This window comes from Delphinus delphis, chromosome 13 (assembly GCF_949987515.2).
Source record: "Delphinus delphis chromosome 13, mDelDel1.2, whole genome shotgun sequence".
Classification (NCBI taxonomy): domain Eukaryota; kingdom Metazoa; phylum Chordata; class Mammalia; order Artiodactyla; family Delphinidae; genus Delphinus; species Delphinus delphis.
In genome coordinates, this window is record NC_082695.1 from 22,962,570 (window position 1) to 22,984,415 (window position 21,846).

General features: G+C 50.7%; 1 protein-coding gene across 2 annotated transcripts in view; it reads right to left on the minus strand.

Annotated features, from left to right (window-relative positions):
• The window catches only part of TBC1D10A (TBC1 domain family member 10A), a 30,187-nt gene extending 9,568 nt beyond the window's left edge, over nucleotides 1-20,619 (minus strand). For both annotated transcript variants that reach the window (XM_060028325.1, XM_060028324.1), the window contains exons 1-2: nucleotides 20,348-20,619; nucleotides 1,354-1,453 (exon numbers count right to left, since the gene is read on the minus strand). In XM_060028325.1, the coding sequence (XP_059884308.1) occupies nucleotides 1,354-1,453; nucleotides 20,348-20,556 (309 nt within the window). In that variant the 5' untranslated portion in view covers nucleotides 20,557-20,619. The remainder of the gene's footprint in view (nucleotides 1-1,353; nucleotides 1,454-20,347) is intronic.
• Nucleotides 20,620-21,846: the final 1,227 nt, after the last annotated feature.

Sequence of the window (21,846 nt, forward strand, 5' to 3'; positions counted from 1 at the left end):
TGGGGTGAGAATTCCACAGCCATCTCCCTGCCAGCCAGTAGTCACCACAGCAGACAGTGGAGAGGGAGCTGAAGCTCAGCATAAAAGCCCGAGAACTGAGGAAGCAGGAAAACTGACCCCAGAGTCAGGCAGGAAGCAGCTGAAGAACAGCTGCTCTAAAAAAAATTTTTTTTTAAAGTGAAAGTTTTTCTATATTAGCAAAAAATGAATGCCCCAAAGCCCACATAGAACAGCAAGGAAGAGCCCTGGCCTGGGTGCACCTTTCCTCCCATGGGCTCAGGGCTTTACAGTAGAAGCCTTGCAACAGGATTGTTATTCCCACTTGACCAGGGAAACTGAGGCTGAGAGGGTGAAGTGACTCACCCAAAGTCACACAGCTAGCCACAGGCACGAAGAGAGGGAGGCTGTGGGGCTGGGCCCAAGCCGTTATGTGACCTTCGGTCCTGGGCTTTCTGCGAAGCCCTGCAGCCAGCTGTGCCAGCCTGGAGACCAGCATGTCAGCAGACAACAGCAGGCCAGCGGGGTCACTGTGCACTGGGTACTTGTGCAGAGAGACCCAGCTGTGGGACTGTGGACAGGCCTCCGCTAGGCCAGGGAGTAAGTAGACCCTGTTGAGGTAGACAAGAGTATCGACACGTACATGTGGTGGGCAAGGATGTTCCTACTGGGTGATAGAGCTAGTGCCTAAATATAGCCCACTAGAAAAGGACCACAGGTTATTTTCATTTTTATAAGACCATTAAACTGTGAGGTTACTTTTCTTTCTTTTTGCTTTGTCCAAGGGGTTAAGAGGGAACTCATCAAATTAATCTAGAGGGTAAAGAAGGCCCCTTATTGTGGTGGTGAAGAGTGCAGGCACTAAAGTTAGACTGCCCGGGTTCAAACCTTGATTCTGTAACCATCCATAAAGTGCGGATACTACCACCACCAATCTCACTGGGGTGTTGTAAGGATTATCCAAGTCAAGTGCCCAGCACACTGCAAGTGTATAACATACATTGGCTATTATTAGTGCTATAAAGTCCTCCCTGATAAGTGGTGAGCAGCAGTAAGGACTTCCCCCAGGAGAGCTGAAGAAAGCTGCCTGAAGGGCTTTTGGCTAAGAGCGGCTTTAAAGTTTGACTCCAGGACAAAGTTCTGTGAGTGTCTGAAGTCATCTAGGAGGACCAAGTGAAACCTGGGACCTGCCCTCCAGCCAGCTTCTGTCCCCATTTCCAAGCTGGCAGGTGGGGACACCTAAGGCAGCTGGCGGTTGGAGAAGCTCCTGCTCCTCCAAATTGATGCAACTCTTCCCTCTTTACTTCCTCCCCGAGCTGTGACTCCCAGCCTGAGGCCCAAGGCCAGGACCCTCACCTTTTTGTGCTTCTTGGCCATCCACTTGTCCCAGTTGTTGAGCATGTCCAGCCATTTGGACTCCCTCTGCCTCAGCACCTCCAGGGGGACTTCCTCTAGCCTGTGGAGCAGAGGGCAGGGCCTGTCAGAGGTGCCAAGAGAAGCAAAGGCCCTGGCTAAGGCCCCAGCCACCAGCCTGGTCGGTCTCCATTCCTCCCCCTGCCCTCCATCCCTGCAGTTCCTTTTGGAGCTGCTAACTCATGGACACCCTAACACAGATGCGAGGGAATGCAGCCCCCTCCCTGGAAGGCATAGGCTGGAGAGATACTAGGTTCAAGTGCTCAGTCCCCCAATGCATCAAGGGGCCAGGAGTCACCGTGCCTCTCTGGGGCAGAGGCCTGAATGCCTGCACCTGTGCACCACAGCAAAGCATTCCCATGCTGGGTCTGTCCCGATAAATAAGCCTCTTTGCAGGGCCAGCATGCAAGGTTCAGAGCTGGATGAAAAAACTAGTCAAACAAGTACAGAAATAACATGCTCACCTCTGCACTCTACAAAACTAGTTACTCATAGTTTCCCCAATTATGCCCTGGCCCTTTCCCACCTCTCAACCTTTGCTCATGCCAGTCCCTTTGCTGGAATGCTCTCTGAGTTGTCTCTACCTATCAAAATCCTAAATATACTTCAAAGCCCCACCAAATGCCACTTGTGTTTGTACATCTACTAACTGTGCAGTTGTCACAGCTACACAGGCATTGTTCTAGGGCCAGGGTACCTGACCCTAGAAGCACTCCTAGAAGAACTCCTGTGACAAAAACAAACTCCCAGCCCTCCTACTGGCCTCTGAATGCCCGCTAGAGCTGGTGGGGAAAACAGCTCAGCATGAAGACCCACGCCAGGCAGCACCAAAGCAGCTGAGGTAGGCTGAGGCGAAATCCCTGGCTTAGAGGGCGCTTCAAGTGAGTGAGCTTCTTCCAAGGAGTGAGACCCTGGAAATTCCTGAGTTCACGTAACTAAGGGGCAAAGAGAAGAAGGAGACTAATGTTTGTAGGCTGCTTCCTTATTTAGCCTACAGAGCAATATTGGTAAGAAAACAACACCGAAAAAATATATATATGTGCACTTCTCTACACACACATACACACTCTCTTAAAATTATTTTTAAAGTAGTGGATTATGGATCTTTTAAATTACTTTTTTGTGCCTTTTTTTTTTTTCAGTTAAAAAAGTACTGACATTATTGAGAGGCAAGATACCAAGGGAGGGTATATTGCTTAGAGTCAAACAGCAAATCAGTGGAAGAACCCAGACTCAAATCAAAGTCAGATCCTAGTCAAGTGCCTGCACTCAGTGCTGCCTGACCTCCCAGGAAGGAGCTGCCTGACCTCCCAGGAAGGAGTTGAGGCACTCAGGCAGCTGGGAGGAGGCTCGCAGGAACAGGACATGGTGGGGCTAGAGTTTGGCCCAGGCCTTGATTCTCTGATTCTATTTCTCCCGGAAGGAAATGCACTGCTCTAACTTTTACTGGTTGGAAGAGCAGAGGGAGGGGCCCTGGCAGAGCAAAGGTCCCCAGACACAAAAGGGCAGGTCCTCTTCTTAAGTGTTCTTTATCTGGAGAACTGCACAGCCCTGAGAGCAGCCTTGGAGCTGAACAGCCAACGAGAGACAAGAGCCTTGGGCAAACTTGGCCCCTTCTACACAGGGACACAGGCTACCACCCTCTGGAACTGCTGACTCTCTCACCACCTACAGACAGAACCAGGGCACAAGGATACTCTCCTTCCTATCCCTCCCCATAGGAGAAAACCTGAGACCATACCTTTAGATCAGGTAAATTACAAAGGAATGTAAATTATTCATATCTCCAGGCAGCCCCCAAAACACCCAGGGAGCGGAAACCAAAGGCCCAGCATCACAGGCAAGGTCCCCTCCCATCACCTACAAAGTACTCACTTATACAAGTCAGGGGATGAGCCTTCTAGCTGACTAAACAAAAGCGGTACCCACACTGAGTTAACAGGAAGTGCTGGCAGTTATGGATGTGGATAATATCTGATCCAATCCCTCCCTAGAGCAGATGAGAAAATGGAGGCTCATAAGAGGGCAAGGCTTTCGCCTGAGATTACCAGTTTCCAGAGAATTCCCATCTGATTAAATATACACCCATTTGATACCTCAACCCTCCAGTCTGTCTTTATTGATAAGATCTGACAGCAGGGCCCTAGAGATACCCATTCTCCCAACTACAAATACACAGGAGAACACGTTCAAGTTCGGTGTTCTTTTAAATGATTCCAGATAACAGCTTTGGCAGTTTCAAAGCCCCAACATCAAACCTCAAACCGGAATTTCAAATGGGTACAAAACAACCAACCATATTTCCTGGATTCTAAGACACTATTGATTTTAAACTACACCACTGATTTGGTAAGATCTGCTCAGAAACAAACAAAAAACCCACCACTGCTTTAAATGTACATGTCAATTGAAAGATCCATTTTGATTTTTAAAATCTTAAATTGGGAAAAATCTGAGGAAATATGGTCATTTGAGTGCCTTCTCCAACAGCAGAGGAGTTTAACCCACCTGGAGAGGGTGGGAAGGAAGACACTAGAGGTCTGGAGGTCTGGTTGAACGGAGCACTCAGCACTTTACATGCTCTCTAACTACAGGTAAACTTCTCTTTACATACAGGATGTGTGCCTGAAAAGCTGCAGGCTACCCATTTTTTAAAAAATCAGAAGGTTCACATACCCTTCAGTCTGGTCAGTCAGGATCTCAGAAGGCATCTGATCAGACTGCTGTCTGATATAGGAATCCCTTCTACGATAGTCCCTTGCCCTCTCTGAGGCTATTTCCCTATACGATTGGATGGCCTGCATCGTGAATTGACCCTCAAAAGATGCCCAGAAAGGAGCCGTGAGATGGAGTTGGGGTCTGGGTATCCCTGCAAATGGCATAAAGGTGTAGAGGCCCTGAGGTGGCTTCCTCCTAACAGTGGGGGGAGAGCATGAGCCAGTATCCAGTGACAGGGAAGCTGACTAAATGGCAGTTTAAGGAACCAAATGGCCCATGGGGGATGCTTCAGGTCTGAGAGTTTCACTCACCCTTTCAGAAAACCCCTCTGACCTTAAGGTGACCTGACGGAGTCTCTGCAACCAAAAGAGCCTAATGAGAACAGTCTCTAGTGGCCCAGCCTCTGCTGGAACTCCTCCAGGGATGGGGCCTCATTATCTCTAGGTAAAGCCACCCTTACTGTTGAAGTTTTTACAGTTAAAACTTAATTCCCCCAAATTTTCCTGGTATCTTCTATCTATAATCTCAATACCCCCTTCTAAGGCTGCACAATTCTCAGCCAGATCAGCCCCACACCAGGCACACATGTACTTATCCCTTGTCACCCACCCATCCCTACCTGGAATGCCCTTTCCTCTCCCCTCTCCAAGTCACAGCAACACTTTCAGGGCCCAATATAATAATAAAAATGACAACTTCAACAATAACAGCAGCAATAGTAGTTACCACCTGTACATCATTTACTACTTACCAACATCTTCCAAAACACTTATATATATCCATTTTCCAGAAGTAGAATCCAAGACTTAGTAAAGTTCAGTGCCTTGCTCAAGGCCATGTAGCTGCATTCAAACGCAGGCCTGCCTCACTCTACAGCCCATGCTCCTGTGTACTATACTCCTCTGCCTGCAAAGATCAAGCCCTTAGCCTCCACGCAGCCTCCATGCCTGCCCAGATCTTACTGGCTGTCCTCCAACCTGAAGACCTTCATCCTGACCTAGAACACCATTTCTCAAAGGTTTTAAACTGAAACTCCCAGTAAGAAATACATTTTAGACTGAGACTACACACACACACACACACACACACACACACACATATAACCAAAATACATTTTATGAAACAATTTACTATTATATGTACTAATGTACCAGATATTTTCAGTTCAATTTTTATATTATTCTATTATTTTTTTTAATTAATTTATTTTTTTAAATTTATTTTATTTTTGGCTGCGTTGGGTCTTCGTTGCTACACGCGGCCTTTCTCTATTTGCAGCAAGCGGGGGCTACTCTTCGCTGCGGTGCGCGGGTTTCTCATTGCTGTGGCTTCTCTTGTTGTGGAGCACGGGCTCTAGGCACACGGGCTTCAGTAGTTGTGGCACATGGGCTCAGTAGTTGTGGCTCATGGGCTCTAGAGCGCAGGCTCAGTAGTTGTGGTACACGGGCTCAGTTGCTCCGCGGCATGTGGGATCTTCCCGGACCAGGGCTTGAACCCGTGTCCCTCGCATTGGCAGATGGATTCTTAACCACAGCACCACCAGTGAAGCCCTATATCCTATTCTATTTCTTTTTTCTTCTTCTTCTTTTAATGCTGGTCACAATCCCTAAAACCGATTTCAGCACTAAATCACTAATGAATCAAGACATGGTCTGAAATGAGCATTTCATTACAACTTGGTCATATTGCTCAGCACTGTCCCTCCCTAACTGGACTGGGTCTTGAACTTCTGTAACTCCCACCATGTACCTCACAGGTGTTCAACAGATGCCTGCCTGGTTTTCTCCATGATATTATTTTCATCTGTATTGCCTTCAGGGCTACAAGCCACTGTTGCCTACAGCAATTTTATTTGTGCCCCTAATAGCCCAGTGAGATCCTCATAGATTAATTACTATTTCCATTAGACCCATGAGAAACTTGACCCAGTCAGAGAGACTGTATGACTTGGGCAAAGTCCAAAGCTATTAAGTGGCAAAACCAGGGCTTTCCTTTGCCATAGTGACTCATGTGTTGCTTCTCACTCCCCTGGGAAGGCTGTGAGGAAATCAGGCCGTTCTCCAGGTGCCACTGTGGAGCTCTATCTCTGGCCCCGAAACCCCTGGAGACAGTCTAAACCCTCCTCTAGCGTTCTGACTGTCTCAGTGAGCGGCTTGCCCCTACGTAGCAATGCTCAGTGAGGCCAATATGCTGGATGGGCAAAGCTCGCAAGCACACCCTCGGCCACCACCTCCTAAGGGAGAGAGGCACAGAGGAGAGAGAAGTGGGCAGCCAGAGAGTGACTAAGCCCAGATTCTGTCGGGCTCTCAGGCTGAGCTAGGCTTAGCCGTGCTGTGCCATGCCATGGCCCAAGGCAGCAGTGACACTCCATCGACACCAGGCTCTGCAGGCTCCCTAGCCTTCTCCCCAGACCCAGAAGCTAAAGACTTCCAAGAGCTCAGAGGGAGAAGACCAGTTCCCAAGGCTACTCAAGACCTGGGCTCTCTCCGCCTTGTCCTTCCAGCCATGTATCAATACTTTCCACCCAAGCACACCTCAGCCCCTCCGGTTGGCAGACTCAGCCAGGTGTGGTGCCTGTGCCCATGACCCCTTTATCGAAAGGTGTCAGATAAACTTTGGTCCCAAGGAACCAGTGTAACCGCCTCCTCCAAGCCTCACTCTCTAAACCAGCCCAAGCAGAAGGCCCAAGGTCACAGACCTCAGGATTGATCCTCCTCATCTCAACCATCGGGCGGAGTGTGGGAGAGAGTAAAAAAAGTGGGGACCTTGAAGCCAACCAACCTAGGTTTCCATTCCAGATCCTCCAACTGGGAGACAGACCTCTAAGTCTCAACTTCATCTTCAAGTGGGACCATACACATACCTCATACTTTATAAGGCCTAAATGAAGAATAGATGTGTATAAGGACCAAGCCTCGTGGGTGGTCAGCTAATGGTAGCTTTAGGTGACTGGTATTTGCAGCTTACCTAGCACTTTCACATCCCTTTTCTCATCTGACTGGTCCATACACACACGCAGCAGGGCACAATTATCCCCATTTTACCCATGAAGCAATTGAGGTCCCAAGCGATTAAGTCATTTACTCAATGACACATAGACTGTAACTCTTGGCTTCTGACCCAGCTCTGCCACTTTGTGACTACTCCACTCTCTGAGCTTCTGGTTCCCCACCTATAACATGGGGGCAATATCACCCCTTCAGAGGGCAGCAGTAAAGACCACATGAGAGGGTAAGAGCTGATACATTTCCAGCACTCGCTCTGTACTAGCTCTGCCAAGCACTACATAGGCACACAAGTCCCCAAGGAAGTAGTTTTTATTATCTCTACTTAATAGACAAGAAAACTAAAGCTTAGCACAGCTGAATAATCTGTCCAAGGTTACACAGCCTGGAAGTAGAGGCTGCCAACTGAGTACTAAACTATCCAATAAATATAAAGTGACCCACATGTAACAGGGCCTCAATACCTGTTACATTCCCTTCTTTTTCCTTTATCACCCAGTAAAGTAGAGAACCACTACCCGCTGTGCTAAGACGGCAAGAATGAGCAAGATGAAAGTGCAGAAAATTGGGAAATGGATGTGCAATCACAGATCCAGGGACAACAAAGATGGGGGAGCTCCCCTCTCCCACCCAGAGCTGGAAAAAGAAGTGAGAATAAACAAGAGGCTGACCTACTTTGCACACTCAGTAACAACCTCTGGAGTTCATTAACCTAAGAGGTGGTAATGACTAAAGTATAAATAGCTTTTATGCCAGCTCCATAATAACCAATGGCAGGAAACTGGAATCAAGAGAGGGTGGGTTGGTGGTGTGCAAATGGCTGATGGTCAGGGCTGGGAGGCCTGTGAGGTTACCTAAGGAGTCCACCCACTCCCCAAACAGCCAGGGAAGCCTGGAGACCAAAGGGTAAGTGATCTGCCCAAGGCGACGCTGTGAGTCAGGGTAGAAAAGGAAGATGGTCTGCAGCAGCCTGGTGCTCCCTCCTGCGGCCTGGCAACCCCTGACCTGGAGGTAGGGCAGTGTCCAGGCTGCCTGTCTGGGTGAGACAGAGAGTCTGGTTTGCTTCACTCTCCCCCACTCCTGGTACAAGCTAGTTCCGGGCCTGCCTTCCTTTCCCATAAGGAATTCCCTGGCTTTGCTCCTTCCAGCCCTGGGTCAGTGCACAATGGTAAACAGTTTCTCTCCACCCTTCTCTGGCCTCAGTGCCATGGGCCTCTGCCCAACTCTCCACTCTGCACAGCCCCACCCTCCCCCCCACCCCATGTCAGAGGCAAGAAATGGTTCCTTTAAGCACCAGCCTTGCTGGCTCCAAAAAGCAAGGAATCCCCCTCCCCAACCCCCACTCAGCTAGGGAAAGGCACAGACCTTAGCAAAAACTCCCAGGGGAGCTCTCCCTGACAAATGCAGAGAGGTATGGAGACTATTCTCAACAGAAGACATCCGTTCCCCAACCCCCCACCCCTATGGGGCAGAGTACCACTTGAAATTCCCCACGGGCAACTGGGTCCTCAGGTCACAATCTCACTGTGGGCACCTGGGGGCCCCCATGACTCAATTACAGCCCCCCTCACCCATCCTTACAAAACTGCTAAATTTTATTGATAGAGCTTATCAAATCAGTCTTGATTCACTGCTTATCTCTGCCAAGACTCCTTCAAGGCTCCCTACTGCCCTCCTTGTTCAACAGAAACCTCAGGCCCTGGCTCCTAGGCCTTCCTATTCCCTCTACACATCCTTCTTTTTTCCCAGCCCTATTTCTAGATGGCCGTCTCTCTGAGCTGCCCTCCCTCCCCCTCCCCCAACTCTAATTCAGTCCCACTCATCTTCTGAGGCCTCCTTCAGAATACCGTCTCATCTCTACAAAGCCTTTCCTAACCACTCCAGGAGCAGAACACAATCAGCACCTCATTACATTCCATACACATCTCTCTAGAGCCTGTGTTCCAGGCCCTGAATCTACAAAGTTGAATAAAATGTAGTCCCTGCCTTTAGGGAGGTCCATCTGGCAGAGGAGACAGACGGGTGAGTAAATAACTAGCACACACAGAGGTGCTATCACAGAAAAACTAGAAGGGTAGAAGGTGCTAGGAGACTGCAAGAAGCCCTCAGGGTGGGGGTGGGGGGAGTTAGGGAAAGCTTTAAAGGGGAGCTGACTTTTGAGATGGTCCTTGAAGGATGACAGGAAGTGGCCAGGGTAAGAAAGGGGAAAGAGCACATCAGGCAAAAGACCCAGTATGGGAAAGCACAAGTGAATGGAAAAGGGCCTGGCTTGTTTGGGGAATGTGAGCAGTCCAGTGGAGCGAGTCTGGCTTCTCCGCTCGACTGTCCACTCCACTGAGGCAGCATTCCATGAGAAGGTGCACTCCTGGGGGACAGAGGCTCTGCCAATCACACTCTCCACAGTGTGTCCTGGCCCTAGAACAGAGCCTAGTACCTAAGCTGGTGCTCAATAAATGTGTGTTGACAGATTCATTTGCTTTGTGACCTCAGGCACTCTGAGTTTCAGTTTTCTCCCCACTGAGATGGGAATACTATCCTCTACCTTGAGATCAGATGGGAAAAGCACAAGCACAGAAAGTGCTTCATAAAGGGCACTCCCTCTCTGGCCTGATACCAGCTCTGGATCTTCTTTGAAGCCCAGCACAGGGCTGAGTTCAGATGTGCTTGATGATGGCCTTTTACAACATTATAATTCTATATTCAATTAACATAATTGAATGTTTGTTATAACACTTACCAGGTACTTGCTATGGACCAGACATGGTGCTCAACACTTAAATTATTTCATTTAATCCTGACAACAAGCACATGAAATAGATCCTCTAATTATCACCTCCTCTGGCTTCTGCAGATGAAGAAACTCAGGTTTTCAGCAAGCCAGTAACTATCCAATGTCCAGGGTGAGCAGAGGACAGCTCTGGGAGGTATACCTGGGCCCTGCTCTTCTGCTCTGTCACTCAACTCTGGCACTGACTGCTATCCACTAGGCTGGGTGAGCACAAGCTTTGCTCCCAGGGAGCTTGGAACTTAGTGACCTCAGAGCCATATACTGTGTGATGCTTGGCAAGTCACTTTACCACTCTAGGATTTGGTGTCTACCTCTGTAAAATGGAGATTATGATGATAATAACTATATCTCACAGAGTTAAATGAGGTGGTATTGGTGAAAGCATGGTCCACCATGCAGGCTCTTCTGTGAAATGGCATTACCATGTGATTATGCTGCGAGGTTGGAAGGGGTCACTCAGAGGCAGGACAGGAAGCCAAGGATGAAAGTCTACAAGGAACACAGGAGGGTGGTGGTAATTATGAAGCAAACTCTTACTCCTTCCCCAAGTGACTGCCACTACCCAAGAGGGCAGAGGCCCCAGGCAGCCCTACACTTGCATGCTTTGAATTGAATCTTTCAGGAGACCCAATTTTGTTCTCACTTCTGCTTTATCTTCACAGACCAAGGAGAAGATCAGGCCCTCGCATCAGAGTCTTCAGAGTCACCTGAGGGCTCTGTTCCAAATGACTCAATGAGGAACTGATTGGGGGATTCCCAACCTGCCCTGGCAGGACAGAAAGCTCCAGACCACAAGCAGAGTGGGATTGGCTCCCGCTTTACCCCCAAGGTCCAAGGGTGGGTAGGCAGAGCACATGAGGAAGTCTGGATCTTCACACCCACACTGCCTTGTTCTCTCACCATTATGCCAAAGGCCTGAAGTAAACCTTAGAGGATAATTCACACTCGAATTATAAGAGCCACCATGTACCACTGAACTCTTACTTTGTGGCATACACTGTGCTGGGTGCTTTACCAACATTTCCTTCCTTAATACTCATAACCATAACTGGCATGGGGCCAGTTCCCTCTCCCAATGCCACCACCTGGCCCATTTACAGACTCAGAGAGGTCACATGGCTAGAAAGTGACAGAGCCAGGGCTTGAAGTCAGGTCTGCTGGTGTCTTGAACCCAGGATCTCCCAGGTCCAAATTTAGTTTCTCCTTTTTTGTAAAACCAAGACAGAGAGGAAAGGGAAATATACAGCATCCTCCAAAAGAGGCTGGCTAAGAAAGATGGCTTCTGGACACACAGAAGAGGAGGAACAAGAGTTTTCCATACTATGTTCCTGGGCCCCTTACTACCCAGCTGCTCCTGCCTTATCTTGGGGTATATGTGAGGGGCTGTGTGTGGAGACCTGGGACAGGAAGTGTGCCATCCATTATAACAACTCAACAACAAAAACAACTCGAGAAGCCTACTAGGAAAAGTGTAGACACTTGGGGCTGGACTGAAAGTCCTAAGGCTGGGACAGGAAGAGGGAGGACAGGCCACACAGTGGCAACAAGCTTTGGTAAGATGGAAAATTGGGAAGAAGGAACCCTGGCTTCTAGGCACAATTCCATTACTTGTTCAGCTTAGGTTTCCTTGTCTGTAAACAGGGCAAAATAAAACTTACCCTACTGACTTCCCATTGCTCCTGTAAGGATTACTGCAAGGCAATGAGAAAGAAAGCACTTCGCAGAACAAAGAGGTAGACAAATCAAAGCATTCTTTGATTTGACTGCACTCCCAAAGACATGAGGGCCACTGGTCTGACAAAGGGAGGTCCTCTCATAAGAGGAACAGAGCATGCTGGAAGCATTGGCCTTTTGGGCTGTGCCCTGACGACCCCTTGCACTTGTGTGGTACCTGATAAAAAACTTCTCAAAGCCCCTTTCATATACTCCAAGGTCAGTCTCAGAATGTTAGAAGCAGAAGACCTCTTCAACATCACCCATTAAAACTATCTTAGTTTACATGCAGGGGAAACTGAGGTTTAGAAAGATTAAGCAACTTTCTCAAGGTCGCAGAGCTAGTTAGGGGCCCAGGGAAGCCCAGGACTCAGGTCTCCTGATCCCTGTTCAGCAGTGTTTGTTTACACATGCTCCTAATCCAGTTATCTCATTTGATCCTCACAATCCTTTTGTACACAGACCACACCTTTATCTACTGTTGAATGTCTGACTTCCCTGCTAGGCTCTAGGTCTTGGGACTGTAGGACCAAGTCCCCAGAGCCTAGCACATGGCTGCACACGTAGTATGTGCTGGATGAAAAGCAGGGAGCATTAGCCCCATGGTCAGGTGAGAGGACGTGCTTAAGTCACACACCACCAGGGGCAGTGGTGGAGCCGGCACTGGCACCTTGACCCCTGGGTTCAGAACCCTTTCCCATATTAGCCTAAATCCACATATCCAGCCAGAATCATCTCTGAGAAATGGCTGGTGGTGCCCCGAAGGGCTGAGGGGTTCACTTTCTCATAGGCACTGGACTTGCTTCCACCTCCCAGCTGAGGCACCAGCTCCAGGAACAGAATAAAGGTGAGATGAAGTAGCCCTCAGCTGCCATCTACCTCCCCTTGATCAGCTTAGGCTGTGCCTAAAAGCCCCAAACCTACCCTCCCCAGCTACATACCGCCCTAAGGTAGGCTTTCCATGCCCTCAGGCCTTACTCCTCTCTCCTTGGAGAGGAGTCTAGCCCTTCTTGCAGCCTTCCTTGCCATCCAATATGTTTACTGGGCAGAGACCTCAAAGCTCAGTTCCACTCACCCCACCCCCTCCCAACCAGGCCAAACCCACTCTTACTGGAGAGAGACAAAGAAACCCTTGATGTGCCCTGAGCGTGCCAGCCATGCCAGGCACCTTGGGGAGCCCAGGGCTGTGACAAAGCAGAGTCAGCAGCAGTCCACTGTCCGCTTCAAAAGAAGGCCACAGATGGCCTTCCTTCCCTGTGGTCAGGAGGCCCCGGAATGGCTAGGGCCACTTCAGCTTGGCCAAAGCCTTCCCAGTTCCCCTCAGGCTACACAGCCAATCAGGCACCAAGCCCTACTTGCTGACTTCTTCATCCTTATAGCTCCAGGACTCTTCCAGGCCTCTCTACAGCCCTTTCGGGCTGTCCCAACCTCTCCCAACCGCTCTCACTGCCTGTGGCCCAGCTCCTCTTTATGCCATCTTCCATGCCAGCACCAGACTGACCTTGATGAAACACAGGAGGCCTCAGTCTGACATTCAAGGCTAGTCACAGTCTGCCCAACCTACTTTGCTACCCTCCCCTTGCTTCACGTCATCCTCCCGCCTCCCATTCTTCTTGTCACCTCTTGGCACACCACATTTCTCAAACAGCTGGCTTCTGGGGGAACTCTGCACACGGGTCCCCCTCCCATACAACAGAATGGCCTTCCTTGCTCCTTCTCAGGCCTGGATCAAATGCCACTTCTTTTCTCTGGGCTCCTATGGCTGGAGCTTGCTGCTTCTTCTTCCTATATATTCCCAGAGCAACCACATGCCTCCATTACAGGCTTTATTGCTCAACATTGTAATGATTTGGTTGTGCTTCTATTTTCCAACCAGTCTGTGAATGCTTTGAGGACAAAAAGACACAGATGTCTTGATCAACTCTGTATCCTTAGTCCCTGTCACAGAGGCTGGTAGAGTAGGGGCTCAATAAATGTTTGATAAATAAACTCACTGCTAAGATGGATAAACTGGTGATAGTAAAGCCTTGGCTTTCTCTCCCAGGCTCCTGAGTCTGCTGCCTACTTCCCTACATGAAGAGCAGAGAAGAGGTAAGCTGTGCCTCTGAGGAACTGGACAGAGCATGGAATAGAGTAGGGTGGGGTGGGATAGAGAAGGGAAAGAGAACGATTAGAAAAGGAAAGCCTAAGTTGGCAGCTTCCCTAAAATCCTGGAAAGGGGGCTTCTAAGCAGGTCAAGCATCAGGAGAGTTGGTTTGCCAGTAGAGCAGCCAGGAGTTTTCTCCCTGCCAGGGTCTCCCTCCCTGGGCCCAGGATGGCAGCAGATTTGCCAGGGGCAGACAAAGCAGCTAAAGGAGGCCTCTTCCCCGTCAGGTGTGCTGCCAGCAGGATAAAGAGAGTGATCAGCTAGGACACTGACAATGGGTGGATGACGACTGGGTTCTGCTCTGGTGGGCAATGCATCCTGGCCTGAGGTTCAACTGGCTTGGAGTGAGGGAGAGAATGGGCAGGTCCACGTAGCTGTGGTAGCAGTGGGCTGAGAGTCAGAAGATCTGGGATCCCTCCCAAATCTGGCTCCACTGTTAACTAACTGCAAGGCTTCTCCAAGCCTCAGATTTCTTACCTGTACGGGATGCATAATCCCTGCCTTACCTACAAAGAAACACTTCTTCCAAAAAGCACACACTAGATATCAAAGTCAGATGGTCATTACGCAGTATTTTGGGGTCAAGAGCAGTGTAGACTCTGGCCTATGGGAGGGCTAGAACAGGCCTGATCTGGCCAGGCTTCCAGGGCCTCCCCAAGGATCTTCACTGGGTCTTTCTCTGGCCTGGCTGGCCATGGACTTCGACTGTACTGAGAGACCTGCCTTGCCTTCCACACTGGGATGGGGAGGTAGCCAGGTTCCTGCTAACTGCTGCTCTGGGTGTGGGGGCCTCAGGGACTGGTGAGCACCTGGCGCCCCGCCGGCTTCCACCTTAGCAAGGTTGTCACTGGATTCAGTGTCGAGAAACAGGTTCTAGCCCCAGTTCTTCCATTTACCAGCTGGCAAGCCTTGGGCGCTTTCTTCTTAGAACTTCAGTGTACTCATCTACAAAATGGGATAACCACCCCTCTCAGGGGAACGTAAGGGTTCACCATGGGTTAGGGTTCACTCCTGCCCACAGTGGATGGACCTCACTGACGCTCATCATCACAGCCAGAGATGGAAAGTAGGAAATGAAAAGACAGGACCGCTAGCTACTCCAGTCTCTATGAGGAGGTAGAACATTCATTGAGCATTCATTGACAACACCTATGGTGTTGTCAGGCTCTTTTCAAACATCAGTTCATTTAAACCTTACAACAACCCTGCAAAGTCAGTATTATCATAACCATTTCACAGTGAGTAACTGAGGCTCATAAAAGTGAAGCAATATGTCCAAGGTCACACAAACAGCCAGACTTCAGAGCTTAGGTGAGGAGGGAGCACAGAGCACCTTTTTTTCCCACCGCGGTGTAAACAGATTGCAAGGCTGAACCAGAGCCAGGCCTCACTGGCCCCCTGAAGGTCCTGTTTCAGACCCAGATGCTGGGAGGACAAAACATCAAGCAGGTCCCACCGCTTTATCTCTTTCCCACAGCTTAGGATTTCCTAGCAGGCGGACACCCAGGCACCTTCCCAGGGCAGCAGCTAGTGTGCTGGCCCCCTCCTTCACCAAGTCAAGTCTTGTCTGAGGGCCTAGAACACCCACAGGGCTACCAAACCGGATTTTCCTTTGAAACTGGAGGAAGAGAAGGAGGAGAGAAAATGAAGGATCTGTGGCCCAGAGTCATAGACCGGGGCTCCACATGTGCAACTGTCTCTTTCCAGATGGGCTACCCAGGGACCACTCCACTGCCAGCTCCACGCTCTCCTGGAAACTGTAATAGCTCAAGAAAAGAGGATGTTCTGAACTTACAAACTGGAGAAGGTGGTGGAAAAGCAGGGAGGCAGGCCCTGGCCTGTCAGGAGGGCCCTGGCCCAACAATAACTGGCACAGACCAAACTATCAGGATGTCAATTAAGCCAGTTCTAAGATTTCCAAAGTCATAGGGCTGCCATAGTTGGCTATGAGTAGTGGAGGGCCCAGGGGACAGGGGAACTAAATCAGCAAAAGACAATATTGCTGTTCCAGATGTTTCTCCCTGGGCCCAGTTCAGATCCCTCTATCCCCTAACAGGAAGCCAACACCCACGGGACCCCAGAGAGCATAGCTCCTCACCTTATCTGGCCTGAAGCACTGAGCAGACTGAAGCTGGGTGGGAAACTCCAGCTTCAGGAGGCCAGTCCTGGCAATCACATAGGAAAAGGAAAGGGAGGTCAGGGATCCACCCTTCTCAGGCCATCTTGCTCAGGCCAGAGACCTGGTATCCAACTGATATCCTTCTTTCCCCTCCTGACCAAGTCCTCTTTGCTGCAAAAGGGACCCCCCACCCCCCCACAAACAGGTCTGCTCTTCCTACCCCGAAGTGATAGGAATGGTAACATCACTCCTCCCACCCTTCCCTGCTGAGGATACTTCTTTCTCCTCCTCTGGTCCTTCCTGGGCTTCAACAACCAGCTCAGTTGCCAGCCAAGCCAAAAGAACTAATGCTGCCAGCATACCTGTCTGTGCCCATGCCACCACAGGGTCCTTCACTGGCTGGCTGCTTTCTTGCCTCTCCCCACTCACTGGCTACTGCTCAAGGGCAGGCAGGGACCATCGTGGGCCCAGCAAAGGTTCCCTGTAGAGTAGCCTCAACAGACAGACAAGGTGGGACTTCCCTGGTAGTGCAGTGGTTAAGAATCCGCCTGCCAATGCAGGGGACACGGGTTCGAGCCCTGGTCCAGGAAGATCCCACATGCCGCGGAGCAACTAAGCCCGCGAGCCACAATTACTGAGCCTGCACTCTAGAGCCCGCGAGCCACAACTACTGAGCCTGCATGCTGCAACTACTGAAGACTGCATGCCCTAGAGCCCATGCTCCACAAGAGAAGCTACTGCAATGAGAAGCCCGCGCATCACAACAAAGAGTAGCCCCACCCGGCTCACCATAACTAGAGAGAGCCCACAGGCAGCAGCAACGAAGACCAAACACAGCCAAAAAAAGAAAAAAGAAAAAAAAAAAGATGGACAAGGTGAAGTAGAAAAGGCCTAGGGCTGGAAATCAAGAGTTCTGGGTTTAATTCCTGGTTTTGCTCCTAATTGACTGAAGAGGTGAGGTTAATCACTTCTCTTAGGCCTCAGTTTACCTATCCATATGAGAATGGCCATCTCTAAGCTCACTTTCAGCTTCCTGATTTGAAATGTGTGCCGGTAAATGTCACTCAATAAATAAATATTAATTGAGCATTTACTTCTCTGCAGGCCTGAGGAAAAAGTGAATAAGCCTGGTCCCAGGGAATTCCCTGGCGGTCCAGTAGTTAGGACTCCACACTTTCACTGCTGAGGGCCTGGGTTCAATCCCTGGTCAGGAAACTAAGATCCAACAAGCCGCAGCTCCCCCGCAAAAAAAAAAAAAGCCTGGTTCCAGTCCTGAAGCTCATCAGTCTAATGAAGTGGTAATGACAACACAGCCTTATCCTTGCTGGGCCATCCCTGTTAGCCTCCCACACTGCTGAGGGAGTCAAAAGTGCTGACCTGAGCCAGGGAAGGTGAGGGCAGACAGGTTCTTCTAGGAACCTTCTATTCTACCTGTCCAGCACTCGATTTACTGCTGGGGCCATATGCCATATTAATGGGTGGTAAAGGCAGTGGAAACGGTCCTGACTGGGGAGTCAGAAACCCTGGGTTCAAGTCCTGGTTCTGATACTAATGTGCTGTGTGATGTTTCTTTTTTTAATTTATTCATTTTTGGCTGCGTTGGGTCCTCGTTGCTGTGCGTGGGCTTTCTCTAGTTGTGGCGAGCGGGGGCTACTCTTCATTTTGGTGCGCAGGCTTCTCGTTGTGGTGGCTTCTCTTGTTGCGTGCGGAGCACGGGCTCTAGGTGCACAAGCTTCAGTAGTTGTGGCACGTGGGCTCAGTAGTTGTGACTCGCGGGCCTAGAGCACAGGTTCAGTAGTTGTGGCGCATGGGCTTAGTTGCTCTGCGGCATGTGGGATCTTCCTGGACCAGGGCTCAAACCTGTGTCCTCTGCATTGGCAGGCGAATTCTTAACCACTTGCACCACCGGGGAAGCCCTGTGCTATGTGATCTTAAGCAAGTTATTCTCTTCTCTGGACCTCAGTTTCCTCATCTGTATAATAAGTTAGGGTTAAGCTGGTCAAACTTGTAAGATCCCTTCCAGCGTTAACAGTCTATGATTTTATGATCTACTCATGCCAGGTACCTAGCAATCACCTGAGTGGGGTAGCTTCTGATCTGCTTTCTTCCCCCATCCCCCTAACCCCTGGCAACTGCCAAAACTGATAGTCTTGAGACAACCTTTGGCCCAGGATGGCTGAAACAGACCTTTAATCTGGAGCCAGAGTCCCTGCCATCTCCACTGCAGCCATCAGTGCTAATGTTTCACTTCTCTGGGATAGCACATGGTCTCCTAGCCCTCAACCACGAGACTGGGTTCAGGGCAGTCACCCTGAAACTTCCCATAACTTCCTCTTTTACGGCCTTGAGCAGGGACTTACTTTTGGCTTTTTTTGAACAACAATATAAACTATACAGGGAACATCCAAGCTTTCAGACACCAGAGATTTTAGGTTGACCAACAGGGTCAAGAAAGTGAGGCAGGCAGAGAGGAAGGGATGTGGAATCCCACCTCAGTCCCAGCGCTACAGACACCAATTATGCAGACGGTGTCATTGGTTTGCGGTTGGAGGGTGGGAAAGACAGATGTCTGGCTGCTTGGCTGGGGACTACAGCCAAAGGGAGGTGCTTCCACTGGGGCCTCTCTGTCCACAAATACCAGAGGTACGCCCTCATTTTCTCATCAATTTTCAGACCCTTAGAAGGAAAGGAAAGGAAACAACATTTTCCTGGGCCACTACTTGAGCCAGGCATTATGCTAGGCACCTTCGAATACTTCATCTTATTTAATCCCCATAGTATCTTGGAAGTAGGTATTACTGTTTCCCTTTACAGTGACGAAGCAGGCTCAGAGATTCAGGAACTTGCCCAAGGTCACAAAGCCAGCAAGATTTCTTCCTAAATCTGGCCTTTTTCCACTATATCACACTGCTCTGTACCCTGATACCTGGTTAACTGCCTGATAAGCATGGAGTAGGAATTCTTATCTCCCAGAATTCACCAGCAAATCTGAGCTGTTCCTTCCAAGCACCCACAAATGCAACTGGGAACTCCTTTCCCACTTTTCTAGACCTCATGCCTCCCAGGACCCTGATCCCTGGTGTCTGCTCTTCAATTCAAAAATATACCCTAAGTACCCTTTGGGTTCTCACAAGCTAATCCCTGGGGAACTGTGACAAAGCTGCAAGTCAGGGTGAAGGATCAGAATAAGGGGTGCTCTCTGAGTCCTGGACTGGACTAGCCTTAGTTTGCTATGAGCAAGTGGGAAGAGGCTGGAGGAGAGAGATCCAGTGGGTAAAAGAGAACTCTCCTTAGGGGAGGGGCCTGCATTTCTCTCCAACTCTCCAAAGGAGAAGGAGGCCTGGTGAATGTGAGGCTTTGGGACTGCGGAAAATCCCAGAAGGGACCTTTATGGGGTGTGGGGTGGGGATCTTACAGATGGTTAAGGCTCTTCCATAAGTCATAAGAGAGCCTGATAGGACAGCTGGGATGGGAATGGGGTCTAGAGTCCATCTTTCCTAAGGGCATCACCAGCCCATACATACGATCTCTGTGAGGACTGGACTCAGGGAGTTCTGTGGGGGCAGAACGTGGCTGCTCAGCTTACTCCGCTTGGAGGGAAGGTGCTGCTCCACTGCCTCACATTGCTCTGCCTGCCAGCTGGGTGCCTGGGTGTGGGAGATCTGGGTGTGCTATGAGCAGGGACCCTGCTGTCTCCTTGCCTGCCCCACAGTCTGCATTTGGAGAGGAGGTGCATGTTTCCACAGCATACACAGAGACAGCTGACAGTCTGTCCTAGAGGTGAGGTACCATCATCCTGTGGGTACTGGGAAGGGGCAGTGCCTGCCCACCTGCTGCTGGTGACAGGGAGAAACCTGCCTCTGAGGGGGGAGAGGGGGGCACTCTCTGACCCTTCCATGAGGGGAAGGGACTGTCTGTCCCAAGCTGACCAATGTCAATTCATCCAGAGGTCCGTGTGTCTTGAGGTGAGGGTCAGTCTGTCCCGGAGTGCGGTGGGGGCAGAGCAGCCCGTCCCTCTGAAGTCTGCCTAAGGTGTCCCCCTGAAGTGGGGGTAGTGGGGTGCTGAGACAAGGGCGTCTGTGGGTCTTGTGGGAGGCTGGGTATGGAGAATAGCAGCCTGCTGGGGGAGGGGCGGCCACTTGTGAGCCTGTCAGGGGCTGGCTGACTCAGCCAGCCCTAAGGCGAGGGTGGCAGTGCTGGGGTTGGGACAGGTATCTGTCGACCAGCCCGCACTGGTGAGGAGAGCCCTGTCGGCCCTTCCTAGGGGTGGGTCAGTCCGGCTGGGGGGGAGGTGGGGGTGGGGCAAGGGAGACAAGGGGTCGGTTGTTCCTGGTTGGAAGGGAGACGTGTCTGTCCTTTCTGAGAGCGGTTCTGTCCGCGTCGAGGACCCCCCGCGGGTCCCGCCCCCGGCCGCCGGCCCCCCGGCTCCGAGCCCCGGAGATACTCACGCGCCCTCGGCGCCCTGCGAGCCCACGATGAAGCCGAACTTGTCGATGCGGCGCTCGGCAAAGCCGTTGGCCTCTGAATCGGAGCCCAAAGAGCTGAGTTCGTCGGCGGCTGCGGCGTCGGGGCCCGGGGCCAAGCTCTCCCGGGTCCCCGACAGGCTCCCCCCGGCTGCAGGCGCGCGCGGCCCGTTCTCTCCGTGGCTCTTCGCCATCCCGGCCGCGCCCGCCGCCTCAGCCTCAGCGGCCACCTCAGCCACCTCAGCCGCCCGACCTCCGCCGACGCCACCGACGCCCTGCCCATGAGCCGCGCCCATTGGTCGCCACAAAGCCGGGGGCGGGGCCCTAGGCCTTCCCTGGCACCTCCTCCCCCCCATGCCCAATGGGCGCCGCAGACCCCGGGACCCGCCCACCTCCCCCAGGCTGGCGCCAACAGGCCCGACGTGAGGGGGCGGGGCAGCCGTCACCCGAAGCCCTCCCCCCTGGGCTGCCAATCACTAGAACACCTGAAAAAGCTTCTCGGGCCTTTCCGGGTTAGCCCGGGCCTGGTCCGACACCTGCCGCACCGCCCAGGCCGAGACCGAGGGCTCCCTCTGGGAATTCCGCCTCTGCCTCCTGAACCCCCACACTCCTCGCGAGACCCTAGGGACGTGGGTGGGGATTGTCCTCCCATTCATTTATGAGGAGCTCTGAGGAGACGCGGGATGGGTCCGGGGACACGCCCAGGGACACTCGGCGGCTTAAAGACCTAGGCTGAGCTATAAGTTCAGCAGCCCCTTCCTTCCCCCTGCTCACTGTTTCTGGGGCTTTAGAGAGGCCTAATTAGTAAGATAATGACCAACGACTATTGAGCTACTCGCTGCCCCGAGTTCTACCTACTTTCTCTTCTAATTTTTATTTTTCCAACAGCTTTATTAAGATATAATTAACATAACATAAAAATCGCCCGTTTAAAGTGTATAATTGTTTTAAGCATATTTATAGTTGTGCAACCATCCCCATTATCTAGTTTTAGAACATCTTCATCACCCCAAAAAGAAATTCCTATCTTTACCAGTCACTCGCCATCCTTCCTCCCCCAGTCCCTGGCAACCACTAAAATTTCTGTCTCCATAGTTTTGCTTTTTCTGGACATTTCATATTAATGGAGTCATACAGTATTTGGCCTTTGTGTCTGGCTTCTTTCACCTCGCATGTTTTCAAAGTTCATCCATGTTGTAGCATGTATCAGTACCTCCATTCCTTTTTGGGGCCAAAAACCATTCCATTGTATGGACATATCACAGTTCATCTATTAATCTGTAGATGGACATTTGGGCTGTTTCCACCTTGTGGTGATTGTAAATAGTGCTGCTATAAACATTTGGGTAGAAGCTTTCGTGTGGACATTTATTTTAATTTCTCTTAGGTAAATAGCTAGGAGTGGGAATTGCTGGGTCTTTAACCTTTTCAGGAACTGGCAAGCTGTTTTCCAAATTGGTCACACCAACTCTTATAATCTTTTA